General features: G+C 31.5%; 3 protein-coding genes across 3 annotated transcripts; 2 read left to right on the top strand and 1 right to left on the bottom strand.

Annotated features, from left to right (window-relative positions):
- Positions 1 to 762: 762 nt before the first annotated feature.
- Positions 763 to 5,351, top strand: TRIADDRAFT_55191 (uncharacterized protein; the record flags this gene model as incomplete). Its single annotated transcript, XM_002111759.1, has 22 exons — positions 763 to 780; positions 926 to 1,050; positions 1,187 to 1,276; positions 1,349 to 1,405; positions 1,505 to 1,591; positions 1,701 to 1,862; positions 1,999 to 2,109; positions 2,192 to 2,287; positions 2,432 to 2,493; positions 2,588 to 2,819; positions 2,927 to 3,042; positions 3,132 to 3,223; positions 3,295 to 3,366; positions 3,441 to 3,506; positions 3,598 to 3,678; positions 3,795 to 3,887; positions 3,966 to 4,094; positions 4,199 to 4,282; positions 4,369 to 4,433; positions 4,525 to 4,616; positions 4,698 to 4,834; positions 5,184 to 5,351. The coding sequence occupies 22 exons, from the start codon at positions 763 to 765 to the stop codon at positions 5,349 to 5,351; spliced, it is 2,235 nt and encodes a 744-aa protein (XP_002111795.1).
- Positions 5,352 to 6,859: 1,508 nt separating this feature from the next.
- TRIADDRAFT_23698 (uncharacterized protein) lies at positions 6,860 to 7,948 on the bottom strand (the record flags this gene model as incomplete). Its single annotated transcript, XM_002111290.1, has 2 exons — positions 6,860 to 7,035; positions 7,720 to 7,948. The coding sequence occupies 2 exons, from the start codon at positions 7,946 to 7,948 to the stop codon at positions 6,860 to 6,862; spliced, it is 405 nt and encodes a 134-aa protein (XP_002111326.1).
- Positions 7,949 to 11,726: 3,778 nt separating this feature from the next.
- Positions 11,727 to 21,318, top strand: TRIADDRAFT_55189 (uncharacterized protein; the record flags this gene model as incomplete). Its single annotated transcript, XM_002111758.1, has 24 exons — positions 11,727 to 12,294; positions 12,465 to 12,561; positions 13,508 to 13,624; positions 13,739 to 13,854; positions 14,070 to 14,185; positions 14,326 to 14,378; positions 14,574 to 14,706; positions 14,797 to 14,836; positions 15,548 to 15,768; positions 15,911 to 16,054; positions 16,518 to 16,637; positions 16,778 to 16,915; positions 17,105 to 17,167; positions 17,380 to 17,553; positions 17,666 to 17,790; positions 17,946 to 18,029; positions 18,158 to 18,248; positions 18,351 to 18,423; positions 18,730 to 18,836; positions 19,493 to 19,620; positions 19,790 to 19,892; positions 20,021 to 20,129; positions 20,906 to 21,069; positions 21,295 to 21,318. 24 exons carry the CDS (start codon positions 11,727 to 11,729, stop codon positions 21,316 to 21,318), a joined length of 3,108 nt encoding a protein of 1,035 aa, XP_002111794.1.
- Between the last annotated feature and the right edge of the window lie 1,115 nt (positions 21,319 to 22,433).

Genomic DNA, 22,433 nt, shown 5'->3' with positions numbered 1-22,433 from the left:
GCAGTGCACTTACTCTATAACTACATCGTACGTGAGAAGATTGAAAATCTCCGGCAGGTGTTCTGAATTGGGGAAGATGCATAATCTCTGCATAACGCCGTCCCCTTGGGCCACCGTAACATACTGTACTGTACTGTAGGACTAAGAAGTGGGTCTTAACATTACAGTACACAGTACTGTAATGTTAAGTGTAATGTACTGTACTACACAAGGCACTTTTTGAGTAATAGTCCACTGTCAGGGACGTCTGAGACAAATACAATACTGTACGGTACGTACCCAGTTATCAACAAGAATGACGTTACCATAGATACATTCTGGACAGAATCTCAGTAATCTCCAAGGCGAAATGGCGACCAAAACTCAAACGATCCACCGTCGCGGCTATCAAAAAAATAGACAATACGACCATCTTTATGGCAAGTTTCTTATATTTCTTTCAATATAGGAATAGTTTAATTTTTTATCATCACTATAGCAAGAAAAATTATCCCTAAAATAAGTACCAATTCAAAAATGACAAACTTGATAAACATGATGCGAATGGAGGCTTCAGAACTAATCATTGCGTCATGGATAATACATTTGTAACAAATACATTAATCACCAGAGTCAAAGATTGCTTTTCAAACTACAAACTCTGTAATTAAAACCATCCTATCTTACCATTATCATATAAAGATATATCATCTTTTTCCAATAGACAACGATTATACTCTAACGAGTAATAGAGATCATGGAAGAGTTAACTACAAGTCACAAATGAAAAGTGAACGAGTGGTAAGTCAATCCAATGATACCTTCTGTAATATAAAAATATCTCTAAAAGACTATATTACCTTTTAGCGATAATATTTCCGATCATTTTACAATACTTACACGTATTTGTGCCGTTATTTTTCTATGCATCCATCATCGAATATAGAAACATGTTCCCATTTACAGGTCTATGTTTAGCGATTTGTACCGCTTTCCAAGAGGTCAATTACAGTTATCTGGAAGAGATAACCTTCCTCAATTCATTAATCGTGAATGGCACGGACACGAAAGGTAATATTACAAAGCCATGATTCGTAATGTTGCATATGTAACTTGAACACTACTTGCCAATATAGTATACTATTGTTATGTATTATAAAGAATTTTCAAATAGCTTCTTAATTCTTGTTAAATAAATTCACGATAGGGCTAATTATGATCCATCAGTTCGAATCCCGCAACAAACCTTCGTAGATCCTCAAGTTAGTGGTGTCAATCGCTACAAATATCATAGAAGGTATGTAAAGAATCGATATTATTTAGTATGCAAATAATTTAAAAATTCATTGATTTGCTAAATATGTTATAGGCCAATTATCCCTTTTCTACAACAAATTCCTCCTGAAGTTTTATTGCAACCTACAAAGTAAGAATTTGATATATTTATCAACAATAAAATTAGATATTTTAGTACACTCTTTATCTGTAAATATTGTGATAATAAACTACTTCTGGCGCTGTCTAGTGTCGATCCATTAAAGCCTCCTGATTATTATCACGAAAAGCCACCGACGCCGGCAACTAGATCTGTGGAAGTTCAAACTATGTACAGGTATGAGATACCCTCTAGAAATGAATTCACAATTTAAAATAGGTTATAAATGCAGACATCATTTGATTATAAACCCTCGCACTTATGATATTTTCCAATATAATAATAGGGATAGCGAAGCTCAAACAGATCCATACACTCCTGAATATGTTGTCCGTCCAGGATCTCAAACTGAGTTGCTAACTTTAGCGACCTTATCCTACGGTAGAGGTTTACCAGCTGGATTAGCAGAAGTTGAAATGATCGAAAGAGCTAGAGCTAAAAGAGCTTGGTAAGAACATATACAAGCTGATATAACATATACCATGAATAAATATGATCATGTGGTGCTCATATAGAGCTTACAAACTATTATTATTCTCTGCTAAGAAGCTAACAATATACTTTGCAATACATTATGTTAATAGGGAGGCAAATTTACCACCACTACATGACATGTCACAAGCAGATAAAAGAAGGAGGATGATGGATGAACAAGAAAGACAAGAGTGGGCTATGAGAGAAAAAGAAATAGAAAGGTTAATCAATTATTATTTTACATCTTACCTCAACATTAGAACTGGGACGATCTTTATTCATCTATTTCTTTCTATTTATTAGATTGCAGGAAGCTCGATTGCAAGTACTTCAACAAATATTAAAGCAACGAGAAACTGATCATAGTGAATTAAATACTAAACGAATGGATCGCTTATGGTAAAGGTTTATTATCTGTTCATAGTATTTTGAAAATATCTGTTCATAGTATTTTGAAAATATCTGTTCATAGTATTGTGAAAATATCTGTTCACGCAACTCAATTTAAATCTTTCGACCTGTTACGTAATCATTTTCCATTAGGTCGGTTAAAAGACAGGAAAACGACGAACGAATAAAGAATATTCGTCGAGAGCATATTAAAGGTAATAATATTTATCTAAGTAAATCCTATACAGCTTAAGACAGTTACATTCTTAAACTAATAGCCTATTAAAATTATTAATAAAAATTCTGCAGGTATAAGAAAATTAATAGCGAAAAGAGAAAATATCGAAGGAAAATTGACTCGTCGAGATATTGGCAAAGATTATGCTGATCCTGGATCTCAAACTTATGCGCCCGTTACTCGATATGGCGTGTTCATGGATCAAGGTTCAGAGAAGCGTAAAGTAAAAAGTCGCCATCTTGAGACTTATGAAGGTCTTCTAGAATTAGAGCAATCATTACCCGACTTCGTTACGCAGCCTAGGTAAATAGCAACAAATTGATCAAGATTAGAATAAGACTGTGACGAGAATTTTCTTTTCATGAATAGTGAAATGAAGAAATTATCTCTTCTCATTAAATTAAATATAGAGTTCAAGTTCCAAAACTTAAATACGAAGGTAAATCTTCGGTTGCGCGACGCAGTGCTCGAAGGCAACAAGAATTAAAAGAAATTACAGATTCTATTGCTGCTGCAAAACATAAGGGTAAACACCTGTATAGAATTGCTATTTAGCTAAATGCATTTTAATTGCAATAAAGCTAAATTGCTTTTTATTGTTTGTAATTAAAATAGCGAAAGAACCACCAAAACCTTTGCGATTTCTGGAAAAGATCGAAAAAATTATTCCTCGCCCTCCGACTCCTACTGTTACACCACCGGCTGAGGTATATCAAAAGCATAGCTATAAATCAATTGCTATAAAATCTAACTTACTAAATTATGGTAACAATTATAGGGTGAAGAAGAAGTTGAACTTGCAGTCACCTTCTTGCAAAAATTAATCCGTGGCAGAGCAATCCAAAATATGGTATGAAAATATTAACAGTTCTTGGTAATATTTTAGTTTCAAGATTAATAACACTGTCAATTTTTATTCCTTAGATGTATGAAGGAAAAGAAAAGAGAGTCGAACTTATAGACGAACTCCGCAGTACCCATGCTTTACAGGTATATTCTAAATTTTACTAGCTTCATGAAGTACTAAGATAAAATTGAATAATTTATTAAAGTAAAAAATCTTGTTGATTACCATAATAAGCTTGAGCAACAAAAAATGAAAAAGAATGAAAAGCAAGTTGTATTATCCAAACAACGTCAACATCGTCTGGATCAGCATAAGGTAATTGTTTATAAATTTGCTTAAAACTGTGGATCTTACTGTAACATTTTATATAAAATAAAATGAGCAAGACGACTTTATAGATCCACTTAATAATTTATTATCTCATTCGGTAGAATTTCGTTGTTAATGAAGTCATGGAAAACCTCCAAGGAGAAAATATAGGAAAAATGCTAGACTATTTAAGCAAAGAACTTGTCCGTCTTCAAGTATGTTTATCATTTTCTTCTACAATTCGTTAGCAGTAAACAAACATTGCTAAATATTATAGCGTTATTTAAAATTAGGAGGAAAGACGTATACATGCATTTGCTATGTTAGCCGAAAGAGAAAGACGAATGCGAGAGGCAGAAGAAAGTGGAATGCGTCAAATTGAAGAAAGAAGAAGAAGAGAAGAAGATGAAATGTTCAAACAAGTACGTTTAGATTGATAAATTTGATATCAATTTCAAAGCAGGATTGCATAAGTCTAAGAAATGAATCAATTCAATGAACTAATACCGTGAATTTTCATTGATAGGTGGTTAAAGTCCATCAAGATACAGTCGATTCGTATCTGGAGACTGTTATCTTGGAATCCGTTCAAAAAACTGCCGACGAACAAGTAAATAGAATAATTGACTTTATTACGATTCCTTCATAAGAAGAATATTCCATGCTAACAAAATGTTTTTTTCCCTAATATTACAGGCTGTACAAGAAATTAAGGAAACTGCAAGAAAAATAAATATAATTGCACATGAAATAGAAGATAGGTAAGTTTATTTACACTAATCAGGAAGACTTTAAAATGAGAAATTGAATATCATTGACCTTATTACTATCAAAATTTATAACTTATTATAGCCGGACTAAACTTGAATCTCAAGAAATAGTATCAGAATTAGTCAACATGTTCTTATTTCCTGAAGTACAGAAGCGTCTTATTCGAGAAAAAGGTAAGTTAAATTGCCGCTTTCGTGCTAGATCTAGATTAGTAAATTGGATTGCGACTTACATAAATCACATCCTCATCACAGTTAAAGACACTCAACGTAAATATTTGATCGCGGCTCATGCTACTATTCATGGTGAAACTGAATCAGCTATGGCAGAGCATCCTAATCCAGAGAGGCCCGATGCATTCGATGGGATGGGAAGAGAATCTACGATACCGGTAAATTATTACACCTGCCTTAAATTATAGCTCCATTAGGATCCTCCACTATACAAATATTTAAAAGTATTGTTACAGTTTTATTTTAAATACGATAATAATGCTTCATGCTCAGCGAAAATTAATTAGCTCAACCATACAATATAATATCGAATTTAAGTCGCCAAAGACGCTACACAAATCCTATGCTATTAAGAATCTACTTGTTCATTTGTTAATAAATTTTATAACAGAATGAGTTCAGTGACGATAATTCATAGTATGCAATTCCTTGAACTACTAGTATATATATAAAAGATACCAATATCAGCCATTGTAGTAAACTACTGTATATTCTTTGATGAAACAGGAAGAAAGGTCGGAAAGCGCTGCATTGATGCATGAAGATTCGGAAATAGACGAAGACGAGAAGGAAGATATAGAAAATGCAGAAAATGAGCTAATTAAAGAACACGAGATAGCAGCTGATGAAATGAGATCAGAAGATGAATTTGATGAAAATGATGAAAATATTTAAAAAATGATAATACGTACTATAATCTATTACGACTAGTTTACCATCTATAAACTTAAATCGATGATGGTGCGTGTATATTTTACACTACCAAATTGGCATTTGATAATTACCATTGGTAATTCAATTATGCTATCTTGTACATTGGTTAGTATGGTAATAGTATAGCTAAAATTCAAGTGTAAGATATCTTATTTTGTTGCTTGAAGGAACTACAGTATAATTTCGAATAAACTAAAAATCAACATGGTTGTAAAGATATTGATGTTTTAACTACAATGTTATTATGCCATACAAATAGTCATACATAATCTTTCCTAATATTCTATCTATTAATCAAAAGTATCACCAAATGTGACTGTATTATTTCATTGTTAGCCTTTTTTTAATCAAATTTGGATGTTTTAAAAATATTGATTGTTATTCTGCTGATCTATTTTCATTTAATAGATGAGAATAAAGATTAAATGGAAATTTATCATTAAACCAGTAATATCTTACCTGTATGGCTAAGGGAGATATTTATGATTGTACGATAGTTGAGTTAATTAATTATAATTTAATTTCGATTAAATTTTAAGACAGAGCCCTTTTAACGGATTTGGTCTTTATTTCTTAAATTTTATTCAGTAAAATGAAATAATAGACATGTATATAGATATAAAGTGAAGTGGTTACGTAGTGGATAGGGACAGCTTCCAATCTAAAGAATTTAAAAGATCTCCGTTACTGAAAGACTGATAGCTACAAAAGGAGCTAAATAAATTCTACGACGGATTTATAACATGCTAACCAATATCTAAAATATATCGAATCTTACAACATGGAAGCACTGGCCCTATTGTTACGTTTTTTATGATTAAATTTATCGAAAAATACAATCTTATACAGCTGGAATTATTACCTTCTCAAGTTTCTGCAAGCAGAGAGATCGTTTAAATTATTTAGGCAGTAATGTACTCGTATACGAGATGATTAATGTTATAAATGATGGAGAGGATAGATGCACGTAGGACTCAATATAATCAAGACTTACAACCCAAAAATTCTTCTGTTCCTCTAATATCTTAAATTTAGATCTCATAAAAATTATTCTCGCCGTTTAGTACGTTACTTTGAAGCCTGTTTTTTATTTTATTTCAATTTACTATCTATTTAATATTATACAACCAATAATAAAAGTTAGCTTTGGAGAAATTGGTTTGCTAACGAATAATTGCTTAATCTATCCTGTTTACAGTACATTAAGTAGATAAAAATAATACAATTGTTCAGGTACTAATGTAAAGGTAATGTCCATGGAAGAGTTGTTAATTTAATAGATGATTAGTTTAAAATTGTTGATACATTGAATTGATTGATCGTAGTTAGATCATGTCTATATTATCTTTTCTTTATGTTTAAGTAACACTTAATTGCTGTTAAAGACATTTTATGCTTAATTGTGATTTTACTAAGGACTGCAGTGAGAAAAAGGTATTAATTGAATGTGTAGCTGCATCACATTTTACTTATTCATTGTTTTCTTCGTCTGTTCGTGAAGACTGTTGATTCTTTCGGGCAGCATGGCCTCGAAACGTAGCTTGTATTTTAATAGCAGCTTTACTGACTTCGGGATCATTTAAATCGATATCAATATCTTCTTCTTTACTTTCTTCGGGTTTTAGATCTGCTTGTGATTCTGCTTCTGCTTCTGCTTGCGCATCCCCTTCTGGCTGATTTTCTGCTTCTGCTTGCGATTCCCCTTCTGGCTGATTTTCTGCTTCTGCTTGCGATTCCCCTTCTGGCTGATTTTCTTCTATTTGCGATTCCCCTTCGGCTTGATTTTCTGCTTTCGCTTGCGATTCCCCTTCTAATTGATTTTCTGCATTATCCGTGGTAGCTATTGGATCCGTAACTTTATTTCCATCATCAGCTACCTCTGTACTCTCTTCTCCGACTGTCGTATCGATTATGGTTGCATTTTCTTCTGCAACTTCTTCCGTAGGTTGAGTATCTTCTGTAGCTGTTAATGCGGCGTCAGTTGCATCTTTGGTAGCAAACTCATGGCTTTGACTTATTGCGGTATATTCATTCGCATCAAATGATTTCCTTGATAAGAACCTTTTTCCTGCTGATGAAGATCGAAATTGCTGCCTTGTACGATGACCTCTGTACGTCGATTGGATTTTGACAGCGGCTTGATGACGATATTGTTCACGTGGATCAATTAAAGGAGCGCTATTTGATCGCCTTAGGGTCCTTCGAACCCGATAGCCCCTGTAAGTAGATTGTATCTTAATAGCAGCTCCATCGAAATCTATGTCATTGGTCTGTGCTTCTTCAGCCTTATCTTCAACTTTTGCCTCTTCGTCATCACCGCTATCCTTACTTTTTTGCATATCTTTCCTTGAAGCATGACCTCGGAAGCTGGCTTGAATTTTGATTGCAGCTTTGTTTAACTCGGGATCATCCATATCAATGTCTAAGATTTCTTGATTTTCCGTATTATCTTTCTCTGCATCGTCTTGTTTTTCATCTGTAGCTGTTTCCTCTACCGTCTCGGTCTGATTTTCACCTTCTTGTGTCTCTCCATCAGCTTGAGGTTTCTCCGATTTCATCTCTGCCACTAATTTACGATCTTTATAGCCTCGAAAGCCTGATTGGATAGTTATAACCGCATTTTCCACCTTTGGATCATCGTAATTTATAGGTATAGCGCCATCTCCTTTAATGCGTTTTTCCATCTCCGCACCAATTTTGGCGTCATCAATTCCGGTATCTGACATAGTGAAGTATACATTTGCAATTACGCTAAGGTTTTAGCAATGCTATGATTTCAAGAATTTGGTGTATTACCTTCTCTATAGGTCAATCTATCTCTGAAATAGCCCGCAGCAAAGCTATATAAATCTTCCGGTTGAGATCTTAAAACTTCACGTGCTAAGCCTTCCAATAGATTTTGAAATCCAGGAGGCAAACGTAAGTTAACGGGTGCATAGGAGACCGACATCCTGATAGCTATCTGTAATAGTTATTTTATAGAAGATGTTGTGATTAAATTAGTTTAAAATAGCATCTCTATCTCAGTTAGCATTGTGGCTATATTCTATTTCTGGTGTCGCTCATGTTGATAATGAAATCAATTCAATGCAAACTTTTTATATCGTAATTTAACACAGTTCTTAAACATAACAATCTTGCTTAATTCATATCCAATCGTACATGTTAGTCAACAGTAGCACAATTTGTATTCAATCACACAATTTAAACAGATAGATAGCAGTGTTCTATAGTGCTTTTTGTGCAGACAGACTATCCAAGTACATTCATAGCGCAATTATGTATTTATTACGATTGCAACGAGTACTGTATGTGTTGGTTACAAATTGATGTCCATACTATAGACTGTGTTAATTCTACTAGTTGAAATTATTTTATCGATGAAGATAATGGTATTCATCGCTAATATACTGTAGTTTAGATAATACTTATAGTTTATGACATCAGCATATAAGAGCAAAAAATCAAACATTTATTAACCAATAACCAATAGATACTGGTAATTTCAGTTAAAGGAAAAAAATTATCTACGTGCTAGTTTTAATTAATTGTATGCATACCGAGAAGATACTAGCGAACGGTATATTAACAATGAGCTAGAAATGATTCTTATAACTTTAATGAAATTCAGGTTGTTTAAAGTCCATTTAGCTATCGGTCAACTAATGCGAGTCTTTCTTATAAGCAGATTATTAATCTTCTATTAATTTTGCAAACAAGTGCTGATATCGGTAATTTTTAATCCCAGAAAACGGCATTTAGGTATAAGTTCCAGATAGTTTAATACTCATTTCAAGAAAACACTAGGGAACGGTCCATCAAGCAATAAACTAGCAAAGATTTTACAGAAATTTAATGAATCGCCAATTATCTAGAATATTTACCTATTTGTTAAACTTGTAGTCTTTGGAGTAGCAGATGATGAACTTCTAACCAATTTGTTCTAGATTTAATGGTATTAATCTGCTAATATAAATATCAGTAATTGCTTATATCTAATACAATATCACGCTATACAAGTCAAGCCTTCTTGGAGCTAAGATTTCTTTCCGTGACTATGGAAATGCTTGACTAATATATAAATTTATACTTACTTACAACTTTACTATTGTGTGGCCTTGAAATCTCATAGAATTCCTTGTTATTTGAGTCTAGAATGATCAATTAACTCATACTATTTGATTATATATCATTGTAAGCTGTAGTAACATATGAAAACAGCCGTTGCCATGGAAATAACGCGAACTCATCGAGCAAGCGTATTACGTGGTTTGTTTTTTGTTTGTGGGGAACTCCATTACTTTACAGTAGGATAACCCATTCAAGCCAGTCAAATATATGTTATTGTACGAAACACGCTGACGAGATTGTACACCATACATAAATATATATGAGATTGTCGTATTTGTTTTGTAAATCCTGATTAGAACATGGAAATAAAATTAAAATTAGCCGTACGTGATCAAGAATGAGAAAAAGTTTGAGCTAATCGATGCAGTAAAACTGTATACACGAATAATTATGTACATTAACATTGCAATGATAGACTGCTGGAAATGTATGTAATATGGTAGACTATTTTAGTCGATGACGTTATTTCACTATCGCAGTTTTAAAATTACAAACTAAATAAATATGGACAAAAATCGAGAACAATTTGAGCTAACCTTATATTATACTTAAGCCACGGTATAGACTGTAATATTCCCATAGTTCTCTCTTAATACTAGATTGCAATTACAGAAGTATAAACTTACTTGAGAGGCCACTGGGGATTATTCAATAACGGTCCTATCATTGTTTTACGATAGTTCAAAATCATATACCTGCGTAGCTGTAAAGGGCTAAAATAAGGAAAATTTTTGATCTTACATACATACAGTGTGGTCTACTAGAAATGCTCGGTGCTTCTAGCAATTCATGTTTGATCTTATGCAAGTATGATTACAATTACTGAGATGGCCATCTTTCAATATACACGGTACAAAGTGAACTATACGTAAACAAAATGGTGAAGAAAACTTAGGATTATTATAGAAACTGTATAAACGAAATGACAAAATATTTAAGTGCTTTAATTCTATACTAGTAACACCATGCGAGAGTTTATTATCGATATTGTAATGTAAATAACTCATTCCTTTGTTATAGTGTGATTATCTACGTAAAATGTAAAAGAAATTATAAAAAAATTTTAGTTAGTCTAATTCAAGCAAGAGAATATAGTATTGGTGTTGCTATTCCCCGATTATACACGCTAAAATTATAAACTGTATATTTATAGGGTTAAGAAAAGAATCCCGGGGTACTTTCAGCCACCTTCAATCAATATCAAATAGTAATAAATTTATCTTTTATTTATTATAGTTTAGAATCATATAAAAAGCTGAATATGAACTAATCGAGAGAGAATTTTAACAACTTTGATTTATTCGAGTAAAAATAGCCTATTATAGCTTATATTGATATGCTACATTCGTACTATTCTACCAAAATTTTATACTAAATACAGACCAAAATCTAGAATAAATATTACTCCGGCTTTGATTATACTCATGTAATAGTATAGTGTATTGACATTGTTATCCTTTTGCATATTATAGAACGTAATTGTATACGTGAGATATTAATAAAATGGAGATAAAATGCCGCTTTGATTGTTATACTAGTTCTATTATAATTATTCACTATATTATAATACCATACTCTCATATTATGAACCAAATATAGACTAAAGTGTAGAGCAAACGCTACATTGATTTAATTTCTGTCAAATAAAAGTATACAGGATTGGTATCCTCTTATTATAGCACAGAAGCTATACATATTGTTAATCCTAACGATCAACACAGTAACCGGAATTATTAATTTTTTCTTCAGATGGCAACAGATGTCTTTAGGATCAAAGAAATTAAATGGTTCATCCAGATTGATTATCATTAAATATATTACGTGGCATCTTCTAAATTGATCTTGGAGTATTAACAGAAGACTGTCAATACAATAGAATGCTTTGCATAACTACCAACCCAGATGGAATATTGACGATCTAAAATTGTAAGTAGATTATAGTTACAGTCGAGAAGAGTCTTTCAATAGAAGCCAAACTAGGTGAAGTATTGAATAGAATTGCGGAAACCATACTATATGTACGAATCATTTTACTTCGTGGCTGACTGGAATTATGAATATAGAATAGTTATTGCATCTACTTATTACTACTGATATTTTATCCTATTTGCTCAAATGAAAATATTTTAATCTAGAAAAACAAATTTAACTCAAGCGACGACAAATAAGACAATATTATCTTGAAACAGTCTCGAATTTTTCAACATGAAGGCGACTATAAGCTGGGTAATTTTCGTTTATATCGTCATCGTTTGGCCTAATTTTACTAGCCGTGCCCAATTATCCAGATTATCTCACAGAAGTGATAGTAGGCGGCGGAAGATTGTACCAGCTGAATATGTCGATTTTGTTCAACCTAAAAAATCTTTGGTACCATCGGAAATTATTATACTACCTATCAAGTACAAATGCAAAAATCCTAAAATGTTGGCAATACGCATATTAGCGACTGACATACGTCAATATCATTGGGAAGTGAGTCAGAATAATCAATCTATACCCGTTGCTGGAGAAGGTGTAATATACTTTGAAGTCTTATTGCCTGCGTTGTTAAGAGTTGGCCAATCCATTGTCCAATTAGACGCTTTCGCTCATCAAATTAATCTCTATGCAGCCTTAATTGAGCCAAAAAAGTGGGAAGAAGATGGTATTTCGTCGGTTCATTTAGCTAGCATTAATGGTATCTATCCTTTGAACATTTGGGGTCATTCTGTCTCATTTTGTGAAAACGAATTTGAGCAATATAGGGATAAAACTTGCAAGATTGAGAGCGGTTAGTAGCCGATATTTAATCTAGTTATTGTTAGCTTCAAATCAAGAATATAAAAGTATTTAAATTTAAAATTCAGTTGAAATTTTCTGCTTTCTTACGCATATTTCACACATAAACTTGAAGAATCATTTTGATATTTATTCGACTTAATTTTCATATTTTTGAAAAAGATTTTTGTTGCTCTTTTGTCTTTTTAATTACTGCAGAAGTTGTAACTTTGGTAGAGACACCAATAACCTTTTCTGGAGAACAGAATGGAATCACGAGGTTAACACTGTTCTTTCAAGAAATCTTGATAAAAGCAGTTTGATGTATTCGTATACCTAGAAGTGCTTTAGGATAAATAGCTTTATAATTTTTGATAAATATGATTAAATTGATGTAATTCTTAACTGTCGGGTCTATTAGACCCAGCTTGCTCGTTAATGTTATATGGTAGTTGCGCACTCAGGGGTTAAAAGAATAGTTACAATTTCTACGGCATATTGAATATAGTTAGAAACGATCTTGTAGATTGACATTAACTTTAATCACTAGAAATATTTATTTTAGCCTTGTACTATTCAGTTTAGATAACCATAAATCTTGAGTTAATCATTTCTTAATATCCTTATCCAGACTTAGCATCTGCGTACTATTAGTAATAAATCAAGCACAATAGTTCTACATTAATTAATCTCCACCCAAAACATCAATACTCAATAACAGATTGCACTTTTAGATTACATCGACAGATTTATTAATTAAAAAGCAATTAGAGAAACATAATTATAAGTTAATCAACATATGGCTATAACGAAAACATAAAAACTTATTTCATTAATTTATTGAAGAACTCCTGAATCCAAATGTAAAATATTGTAGTTTTAGATTTTTCTTTCGGTCTTGATTATTACACAATAACTTAAGAAATACAAAATATTATAATTCAATCCATTTATAGCCATAAGAGTCTTACATATATAAGTATCCCCCAAAATATCAATTTCCGATGGCGTATGGTATTATTTAATAAAACGTCACCTTTAACCTACCTTTTATTAGTGGCTGCTTTAAATATTCGGAGCGCCTGCTCTAAATATCCTTATCTAATCTCGACGATTCGACAGTAGTATAATTTATTAACTGTAACAATTATAACTCAAGTAATATTCACCTATTTGATACAGCATTAATTATACAGTAAAATGATCAATATTCATAAATTTATTAGAAAATACTACCGAATGACTATGAGCGATTTATCGATAAATTTTATTCGTCTCGATAGTTATTTAGATAAATATTACGATCCATCAATACGGTTGGATAATATTTTTATGCCGCCAAGGTACGAAATCATAAAGATTAAGTAGTATTTAATTGTTATGCTTGTACTGCATGTTATTTGTTACTTGTTAAATGATCATTTTCCTATAACGAAACGTGTCGTTATTTTCTATAGTGTTACCGTTTCCTTGTGGGTTTACATCGCTAGAAGATGTCCCTATAACTTCTGCAGTATCATATTTCGCCAACAAGAGAGATTTCTTACGCCTCATCTTTACGAAATTAAAGCAGGTAATTTGATTTTACTGGCCACAATTTGAAAGGTTTATTCTCTGATATAGTATTTAATTATCTGTTGTGGGATACAGGACAATATAATATAATTTAGAAACACATCAAATTCTTATAGGTTCATTTTAATATAAATTACCTTACTTTGTCCAGCTTTAATTTGTTCCAAAATCTGATATATATATAGTAATCTTGAATATCATTCCTTGATATAGGTAATTTGCATGTGCAAGTTGAATTATCATCAGGCAAACCTTATGCATTTCTTACCGGATGGAAAATACCAGTCAAATCATGGGTTCATATCCTCCTTACCATTTGCTCTAACACGGTAATTTTAAAAACATCGACTTTATGAAGCCTCTCTATGTAAACTGAACTGTTTATAAATTGATTAATTTATATATATGAGAGGATAACATATACAATATAAATTAATAGCATATTTACCGGTTTTGATCATTTCAATAGGCCACCATTTATATGTCAAGCGACGATGAAACATTAGTCAGCCGATTTGAAGTGTTCGTATTAAGGCCATCTTTGGGTCTGAAATTAGTTATAGATTTCAGTTTTGATAAAGAGCGTGAAAAATTAAGATTCTCTTTGTTACTATAATCAATACAGTGGATTAAAGCTATCACAACGATTAATTTGACAATTTTATGTAAAATTGAAATTGATTGAAAATTAGATTATTCTATTCTTTGATAATTTAGACTGCCTGGAAGAGTACGCTATAATCATAACGAACGACAGTGGACATTAGGTGGAAATCAAAATTTTCCGTCATTTACAGGATATCTTAGTAAAGTAACTCTATTCCGCAGACATTGCATCCATTATGATTTGGTAATGAGAGATTAGTAATGATCCTAACTTATAAGTTTATTAGATGAGATTTAACATATATTTTTTTCCAACGGCAATCAATACGTATAGCTACCTTCAGATCATAAGGAACCACCAGAGCTAGTAAAAGGTAAAATGTGATAGCTGTACGATAGTTACAGACTTGAACTAAATCGTTAGTTAACACTATAATTACATTCTATTTACCTACCGCTAATGATTAATCACTAGACTTCAATCAGCAAAAAAAGATTTGCTTACAGTATAGAAGGGATATTAGGCGAACACATATTAAATATTACTTGGCAGCCAATCCAAAAGGAAGGCGAAATTACGGCAAGTGCTCATATTGTTTAATCCTTCTATCATCACTTCATGAGATAAATTTAATTCTCAGAAATAATTTAATATTACTACAGTAACATTGAAAATTATAACTACATCAAATTTTGATTATTGCTTGTGGTGATAATTAAAATTTTATACTGACTTTGGTATAATTGAAAGAATAATTATGCAACAATCATATTGCATATTTGTACGCGTGTAGTAATTATTGGGATACAACTTTGATAAATAGGCAGATAGATACGGTAAACTATACGCTGTAGATTTTATCATCTTTTATTTATTAATAATTATCATAATATTTAAGGGTTCATTGCTTACTTTGAAGTTATTTAATTAAAATATATTATACATGTATAATGTATTTAGTTCATAAAGTATTTTAGAAATCTTAGGTTTGATTACTGACGTAATTATCGCATACGCGTATTTATACTTCAGTCTCGAAATACGATCATGTAAGCAACTAATAGATTTTTGATTGAAATAATAGGATCATGTCCTTCAGCTATGTGGAGAATATTAAGGAAGAATATTGAACGATATCAGATATGCTTAGCTCCAGTAAATGAGATAGTCATACCAGAAGTCATCAGTGCAGTCAATACAACAATTAAAAATAATTATAAAAATGGATCTCCGGGACTCTATCCTACCGATTTAGATATGTCCTCCATAGGAGATGAGCTGTATTACCAAGCATTCGCGATTATGGTCAGATGACTTTTATATATAGATAGCTATTATTCATAATGAATTATTGTTTCCAATCATACAATATAATATGAATAGATATGTTAAAATAACATATAGCTAATGAAATATAGGTAGTTATAGTCTGATACAATGTTTATAGGGAGGTCAAGAACGGACTAAAAAAGATAATCAACGTGCATTTAAAATATTGGATTACGCTGGATGTGCTGGCAGCTCCGATGCATATTACTTTCAAGGAACATTATATACTAATGGTATTGGAACACCCGTAGATATTGACAAGGTATAGCAGTATACTCAAAGTTGCTAGGACTCAATTTATCCCGCAGTAACTGACCCTAAGCCTTATTTGGCCTAAATTTACTTATNTTCGTCAAGCTCACGGTATCGACCGCTATCCTATAATTTGTGATATAGCTTATGGTAAGATTACTAGGATTTAACTTCAAAATTTATCATATCGATATTAGTTTTAAGCTCTTAAATGAAGTAAAACTTGCTGTGTGAGGTTAAAATTTCCTGCATAGGTCATCCGGAGTTGATGTAAGTTCTTTCTTTACGTAGCTTATTTGAAATTAGCTGCAATTAGGACAAGAGAAGACCTTGAAGCTCACCGCTTTGGCGATGTAATTGGATATTAGTCTACGACAACATGCATAAACACTAACTTGCTTAAATAAAATGTAGTCAAGTAATTAGATTTTACAAACCCATTTTATCTAAACTTACGTGTATGTATATCGTAGGTTGATCTTGAGGAAATCCGTTTATCGATATCAGAACATCTAGAAGGACAGCAGGGGCTTAATGACGGTTACGTACAATTTGTAAAATACCAAGCGGAAAAGGGTTTCACGTCAGCGCAGGTATAGATTTACATGAATAAAATGATCTGAATGTTGTATTTATTAATATCTATAGTATCAAGCTATCTAATATACCAGACTGAATACTAAAAACGGTTTTAGACTACTAAATCATTTCAATTATGCATCGCAATAAATAGGCGCAAATGGCAGGATTACTATTTTGGGGAAATCGAGGTGTTAAAAGGGATCTTAGAGCAGCTGCTAAGTATTACAGCATGGGAGCTAAAAATGAGGATCCGGATTCAATTTATAATTTAGGAATTGTTCATTTGAGGGTAGGTAAATGTCTTTAAAGTAATGAAGCGTAGATAATTTATTCCGTTATCCCATTAGAATCATGCAGATACCACTATGCTATCATTAACTGCCATATCATCCACTAACCTTATAGAAACAACATATTACGGTAGTTCTTCAGGTTGAGAAATTACTTCTACTAAATAACTGAATTATCATTTTCATAGGGCCAGGGTGTTCCGAAAGATGTACCTAAAGCAGTAACTTATTTAGAAAAAGCAGCGAAGATGGTAGGGATAATATAAACGCTTAAAATATTTATGCGTATGAATAAAGTTTGCGATTAGACTATTACAATCTACATTGAACAGCTGGCATAGTATTGATGCTATAGATTTTAATCATAATTGCTACCAGTATCTTTATGGATTATTTAGTTTATATACACATATATACCGTAGTGTCTTGACGTCTGCCTAACGTTCCTTTTGATTTTGCATAGGGCAACGTTAACGCATACTTTGCCTTAGGTTGGATTGCGGCTAATGTCGATGATAACAAACTTGCAGCCGCACACTACTATCAAAAAGCCGCGCAATTAAATCATCCTGAAGCTGCTTATAACTTGGGCTATATGTACGCTCAAGGCCAGTTAAATAACGGAACGAGAGACGAAGTTAGTTTAATGTATTTTAATTATTTATCCAATAATTTGTGATAGAATTATATAATAGACTTATCTATGGAATATCAATAATTTTTAACCATTAATTATTTCAATAATATAGGAAATGGCTTTAAAATACTTTGTTAAAGCAGCTAATCTTGGTAGTATGGACGGTAGTATGGAAGTTGCTCAAGCCTTTATGGGACACAATAAATTTATTAAACGATCATGTCCGCAAGCTATTGGGTAAAAATTTTTGTCCTATACAGTAGAGTTACATTAATTCTCTTCTTCCATTTTTGATAATCCAAAGCAGATATTTAAATTTACTCTGTGATAATTGTAGCACATTCTGAAAGCACTGTTAAAGTTTCTTTAACTTAATATTTATTCAAATGCAGCTATGTTGATGGAGTTGCTAAAAAAAGTCCAATGTTAGCCAAAACGTTAAGAAAAGGCTTAGATGCTTTTCTTGCATCTCATAGGTATCAGACGTATTATTTATGAGTAAATTTCAATTGTTGAATTGGATAATACTGCATAAAATATTTTATATTAGAATGTATGAAGCTATAAATTGATCAAAAATGTTGCATAAAACACCAAACTATAGACGACATGCATTTCTTTTCTATCTGATGGTTGCTGAAGCTGGAATTGAATTCGCACAATTTAACGCTGCTTTCATATGTGAAAATTTCTACGTGAGTTATATAAATTTTGCATTCCGATAAGATCACAATAATCGTGACATCAAACTATAGATTGCAGTAAAATCCTTTTCTCTTAACACCAAATATGACTAGAATGAATTACCAGATTGCGATAATAGCGTATGGCGTCAGTATAATCTCTCTGCTGTACAAGGTCATGCACCAGGTAATTATAGAAAATGGTAAGAAGTATGCCTACATATATGCTTAAAATTATATTTATTGCATTATATATGACTTACATATTGTAGTATGTAAATATAATATGCATATATATTATATATCTTTCATACGTTATACTATCCTTGAAGGATACATCAATTCTAGATTCTACGGACATAAAATTTCAGATACTAGAATAGATTAACTCACTGATTAATTCTAGTATTGATTAATCGAATGTTGAATGTATTTGGCAAACGTTAATTACGTGCTTTCAACATAAATTAATGTTAAATTGATTGTCTAACAGCTAAAGTCAAGATCGCAGATGCTTATTGGTATGGATTGCAAGGGAAACGAGATAGTAAGCGAGCTACACAATTATATATCGAAGCAGCTGAAAAGAATGAACCTCAGGTAATTTAATTAAACATCCTTAGCCTTACCGGTTAGGGACAATGAGCTTCTGTTTCTTCCTACTATCATGCCTTATCAGCGATTTATTAGCTCCCTCAAGGTTATAAATCAGAAATTTACAGAGAAATCTAATCCTTGCTGAGTATTGTGATTCTATCTTGATTAGTAATGAGATTGTTCTGAATCGGAATTATTGTAATAGCTATTAGAGTTGTAAGAAAAGGACTAGATATTTGGTATATACGCAATAGAAGCATCCATTTGAATAGTGTTAAATAGGAATGAATTTCTTATGTATATAAGATATTATGATTACATTTAGCATGGAGGAACAGATATATACTGTATGACAATCATTCTCTCTCGTTAACCCGAAATACAACGACGAACGATTCAGTAAATACCGTATAGTGCTTTACTTGTCAAGTACATTTAAAATTTGCTATAGGTCAAAATTTTGGTAGAAATATTCAGATAAATGCAGATTCGTTTTCTTTTGGAGTAAATACAGCAAATAAAAGAAAGATAAGCATACTTTACAGGCTGAACTAGACTTGTACATGTATTTGTATACAGATAATTAGAGATACTTATTCTTTTTGTTGTTGATTTATCCTCCAACAGCAATCTACAATTACTGAAATTTAATTTTTTAGGGCTATTTTAACCTTGGTTGGTTAATTGAGAGTGGCCAATTAGATAATGACACCGTTTTCACTTTTGGTGCTCGTAATTTAACCTTAACTAATGGCAATTTAACTGCTGCGGCTTATTTTTACGAAAGGTGACTAGAGGAATATCAGCTTATTTTTTGACTGGCCGAGATTTTATCACTATTTTGCAACAGATAGCTATCATCTTAATCAAGTCTGATTAAACCGGTTCCTAAATTTTCCGTTATAGCCCTAAATTTACAATTAATGATATTAATTAATGATATATGATACATTTAGATGCTTTAAAAGTCAAAAACGAGAAGCTCATATACCTTGTGCCTTTGCTTACGCAAAAGTTATGATCAAGAAACAGTTCTTTGAACATTACATTATATTTTCGGTAAGTATTATTATTTAGATCGATTTTATATATTATTATTTGTATCGATAGCTGGAGCGTAGGATATAAAAGTAAGTACGATACGTATGTAAATCCAATCATATTAATACAATCTTATATCCAAATAGATCTTAATCAGTATCATAGTAGGCGCTATAAGTGTTTTTGGATATTATAACGCCTGCGGTGATTGTTTTAATCAGCAAGACGAAAATGCATTGACAACTGTGGCCACAGGTCATTAAATTCCTTCATGAAATAGCTATAATTTACTTATAAATGCTTTATATGCCATAGTAGATAGAATAGCTTTTGATCTTTGAAAATAGCAGACTTGTAAGATTTCAAGATATTATAGTACTACATTATGAAGTATTTAAAAATTATTTACTATGCAGCCTTAGTTACATCTATACAAAATATAGAACAAACATTGCTATGAATAAGTCATGTGTATTTTTCCTTTTTGGTCTGAATAAGCAAGATATTTTAAATATATCTCAATATAATTAAAATCATACTATCAATTGTAATTTGTGTTTAAATTATAAACAGTCTTGCATAAGTAAAACTGTTCAATAACGAAAATATAGCTTAAGAAATCTCATAGCATCGGATTTATTTATAGCTTGCAAATAGTGTCATCAAATAAAAATGATTAATAAATATTTAGGCTGCGAAACTAAAAATGGAGCATCTATGATGAAATAATATTGTTTTTAATCTTGAAGTATTGGTTTGGTGGAGCGTAATTCATAATTAAGTACACTGATGTAGAATGAAACTTCATTAAAAGGAATGTTAGTAATGCGAATCTCGCACCTCAGCTGATCAAAATTGGAGGGTTTTTGAAGCTAGCACTATACAATTTTGCACTGCTAACGTGAATAAGGCTTCATCGTTATATTAACCCATAAATATAGAGCATACTAAATAGTTGTAAATATCGGTAAATTTTCATCTAATAAACTTGGAATCTAGCTTAAACATTCACGATCCTAATAATAATATAGAAAATGTACCTAAGTACGATATTATTATTTTATTCAAGCTTCATGATAATTGTAGCTTAGATCGTCAATTACGCAGACTTAATTACTTGTATGTATTTGTAAAAGAAACGAATTCATCAGAAATACATAGGAAAAATAAAATAATAATGATCTACCTAGAAGAGGTAAGGTAATAAGATTAGTTAATCCAAGAGAAGTTGTTTGAGATAATTTCATTATCTATTATTCTATGTCTTTGCATCATAGTGTAATCGAGGTTTAATATTGTAAATACTTACTAAAATGGAATATAAACTAAAATTCACAAACGATAATTAAAAAATTGATAGTAAGTAAAAGCGTACAGTCTATCTAGTTATTAACTCTTGATATTACATTTTTAAATGTAGGAAAAATTAACTTGTGATCAATAAAAATTATAACTGATATGAAGCTCAATTAATAATCATTAGTATAGTAAAAATAACGCAGAGATAAAAATAGGCTAAGGGATTACTTTTGATTTGACAAAAAATGATATGTAGTCCATGAGCTATAGTGAAATTTACTGTACGCTAGTAGTAAACTGCAATATATATATTCATTACGTAAACAGTCAGTAACGACAAACGAAAGTTAGTATTGATAGATTAAATACAGTATTATATCGTCTTGAAGGTAATTTATTAGTCTATACAGTATGAGCCTGACTTAATTCAAAGAGATATTTTATTAAGATTGCTTATAGCAATTTCTATCATGTTATTAACTGAATTGAGTTCTTCGACTAATTGACTATTAACATTACTTAAGGCTGGAAGTAATTTGTCGGTAGTGTTATTAATGGTTTCACTAGTTTCACTATTACTAGATAAAGGACTTGATGACGATTCATCAGGTTCTGAGTTGATTTTCTTGGCTTCTAATGCCCTTGTCATTTCTGCAAAGTAAGTGGTATATATTTTTGAATTAATTTTCTGAAGGATAATAAAAATTAATTGATTTTTCATGGTAAGAATCATTAATAATTTGCTATCGTTAAATTAAAAGTAGAAATATTATATTCGCATACCGCGATAGCGCAATTCCAATTGACGGAAACTTTTTTGCATGATATCATTGGTTTGCCTATAATAAAAAAAATTATTCTAATACCAAATGGGAGTTCCTTAAACTAAAATCTACGTAAAATAGGGTAGGGAGATAACAACAACCTTGCTGCTGTAAGACGTTTTAAAGCTTTCACAGTGGCTTCATTGATTTTTTTAACATTTCTGACGACTTGTTGACTACGCAAATTTTCTTCATTGAGATGTTTGCGTAATTGTTCATTTGTTTTATTGCTTTGCTGTAGTTGATTTGATATATATTTAATCTTGTCTAAAGCCTACAAATGTATCACATTGAAATATAGAATGAGTAAAATAGTAGGAGTTATGTTCATTCTCCAGGATAGTATGAATTTACTGGTAGCTTTACTAAGACGGAAAAAGCTTGGAAGTTACATAAATTATATCTATTCAAATCGGTATACTACACTACTATACAA

The sequence above is a fragment of the Trichoplax adhaerens genome, genomic scaffold, assembly GCF_000150275.1.
Source record: "Trichoplax adhaerens TRIADscaffold_4 genomic scaffold, whole genome shotgun sequence".
NCBI lineage: Eukaryota > Metazoa > Placozoa > Uniplacotomia > Trichoplacea > Trichoplacidae > Trichoplax > Trichoplax adhaerens.
This window is presented reverse-complemented; position numbering and strand designations above follow the sequence as displayed.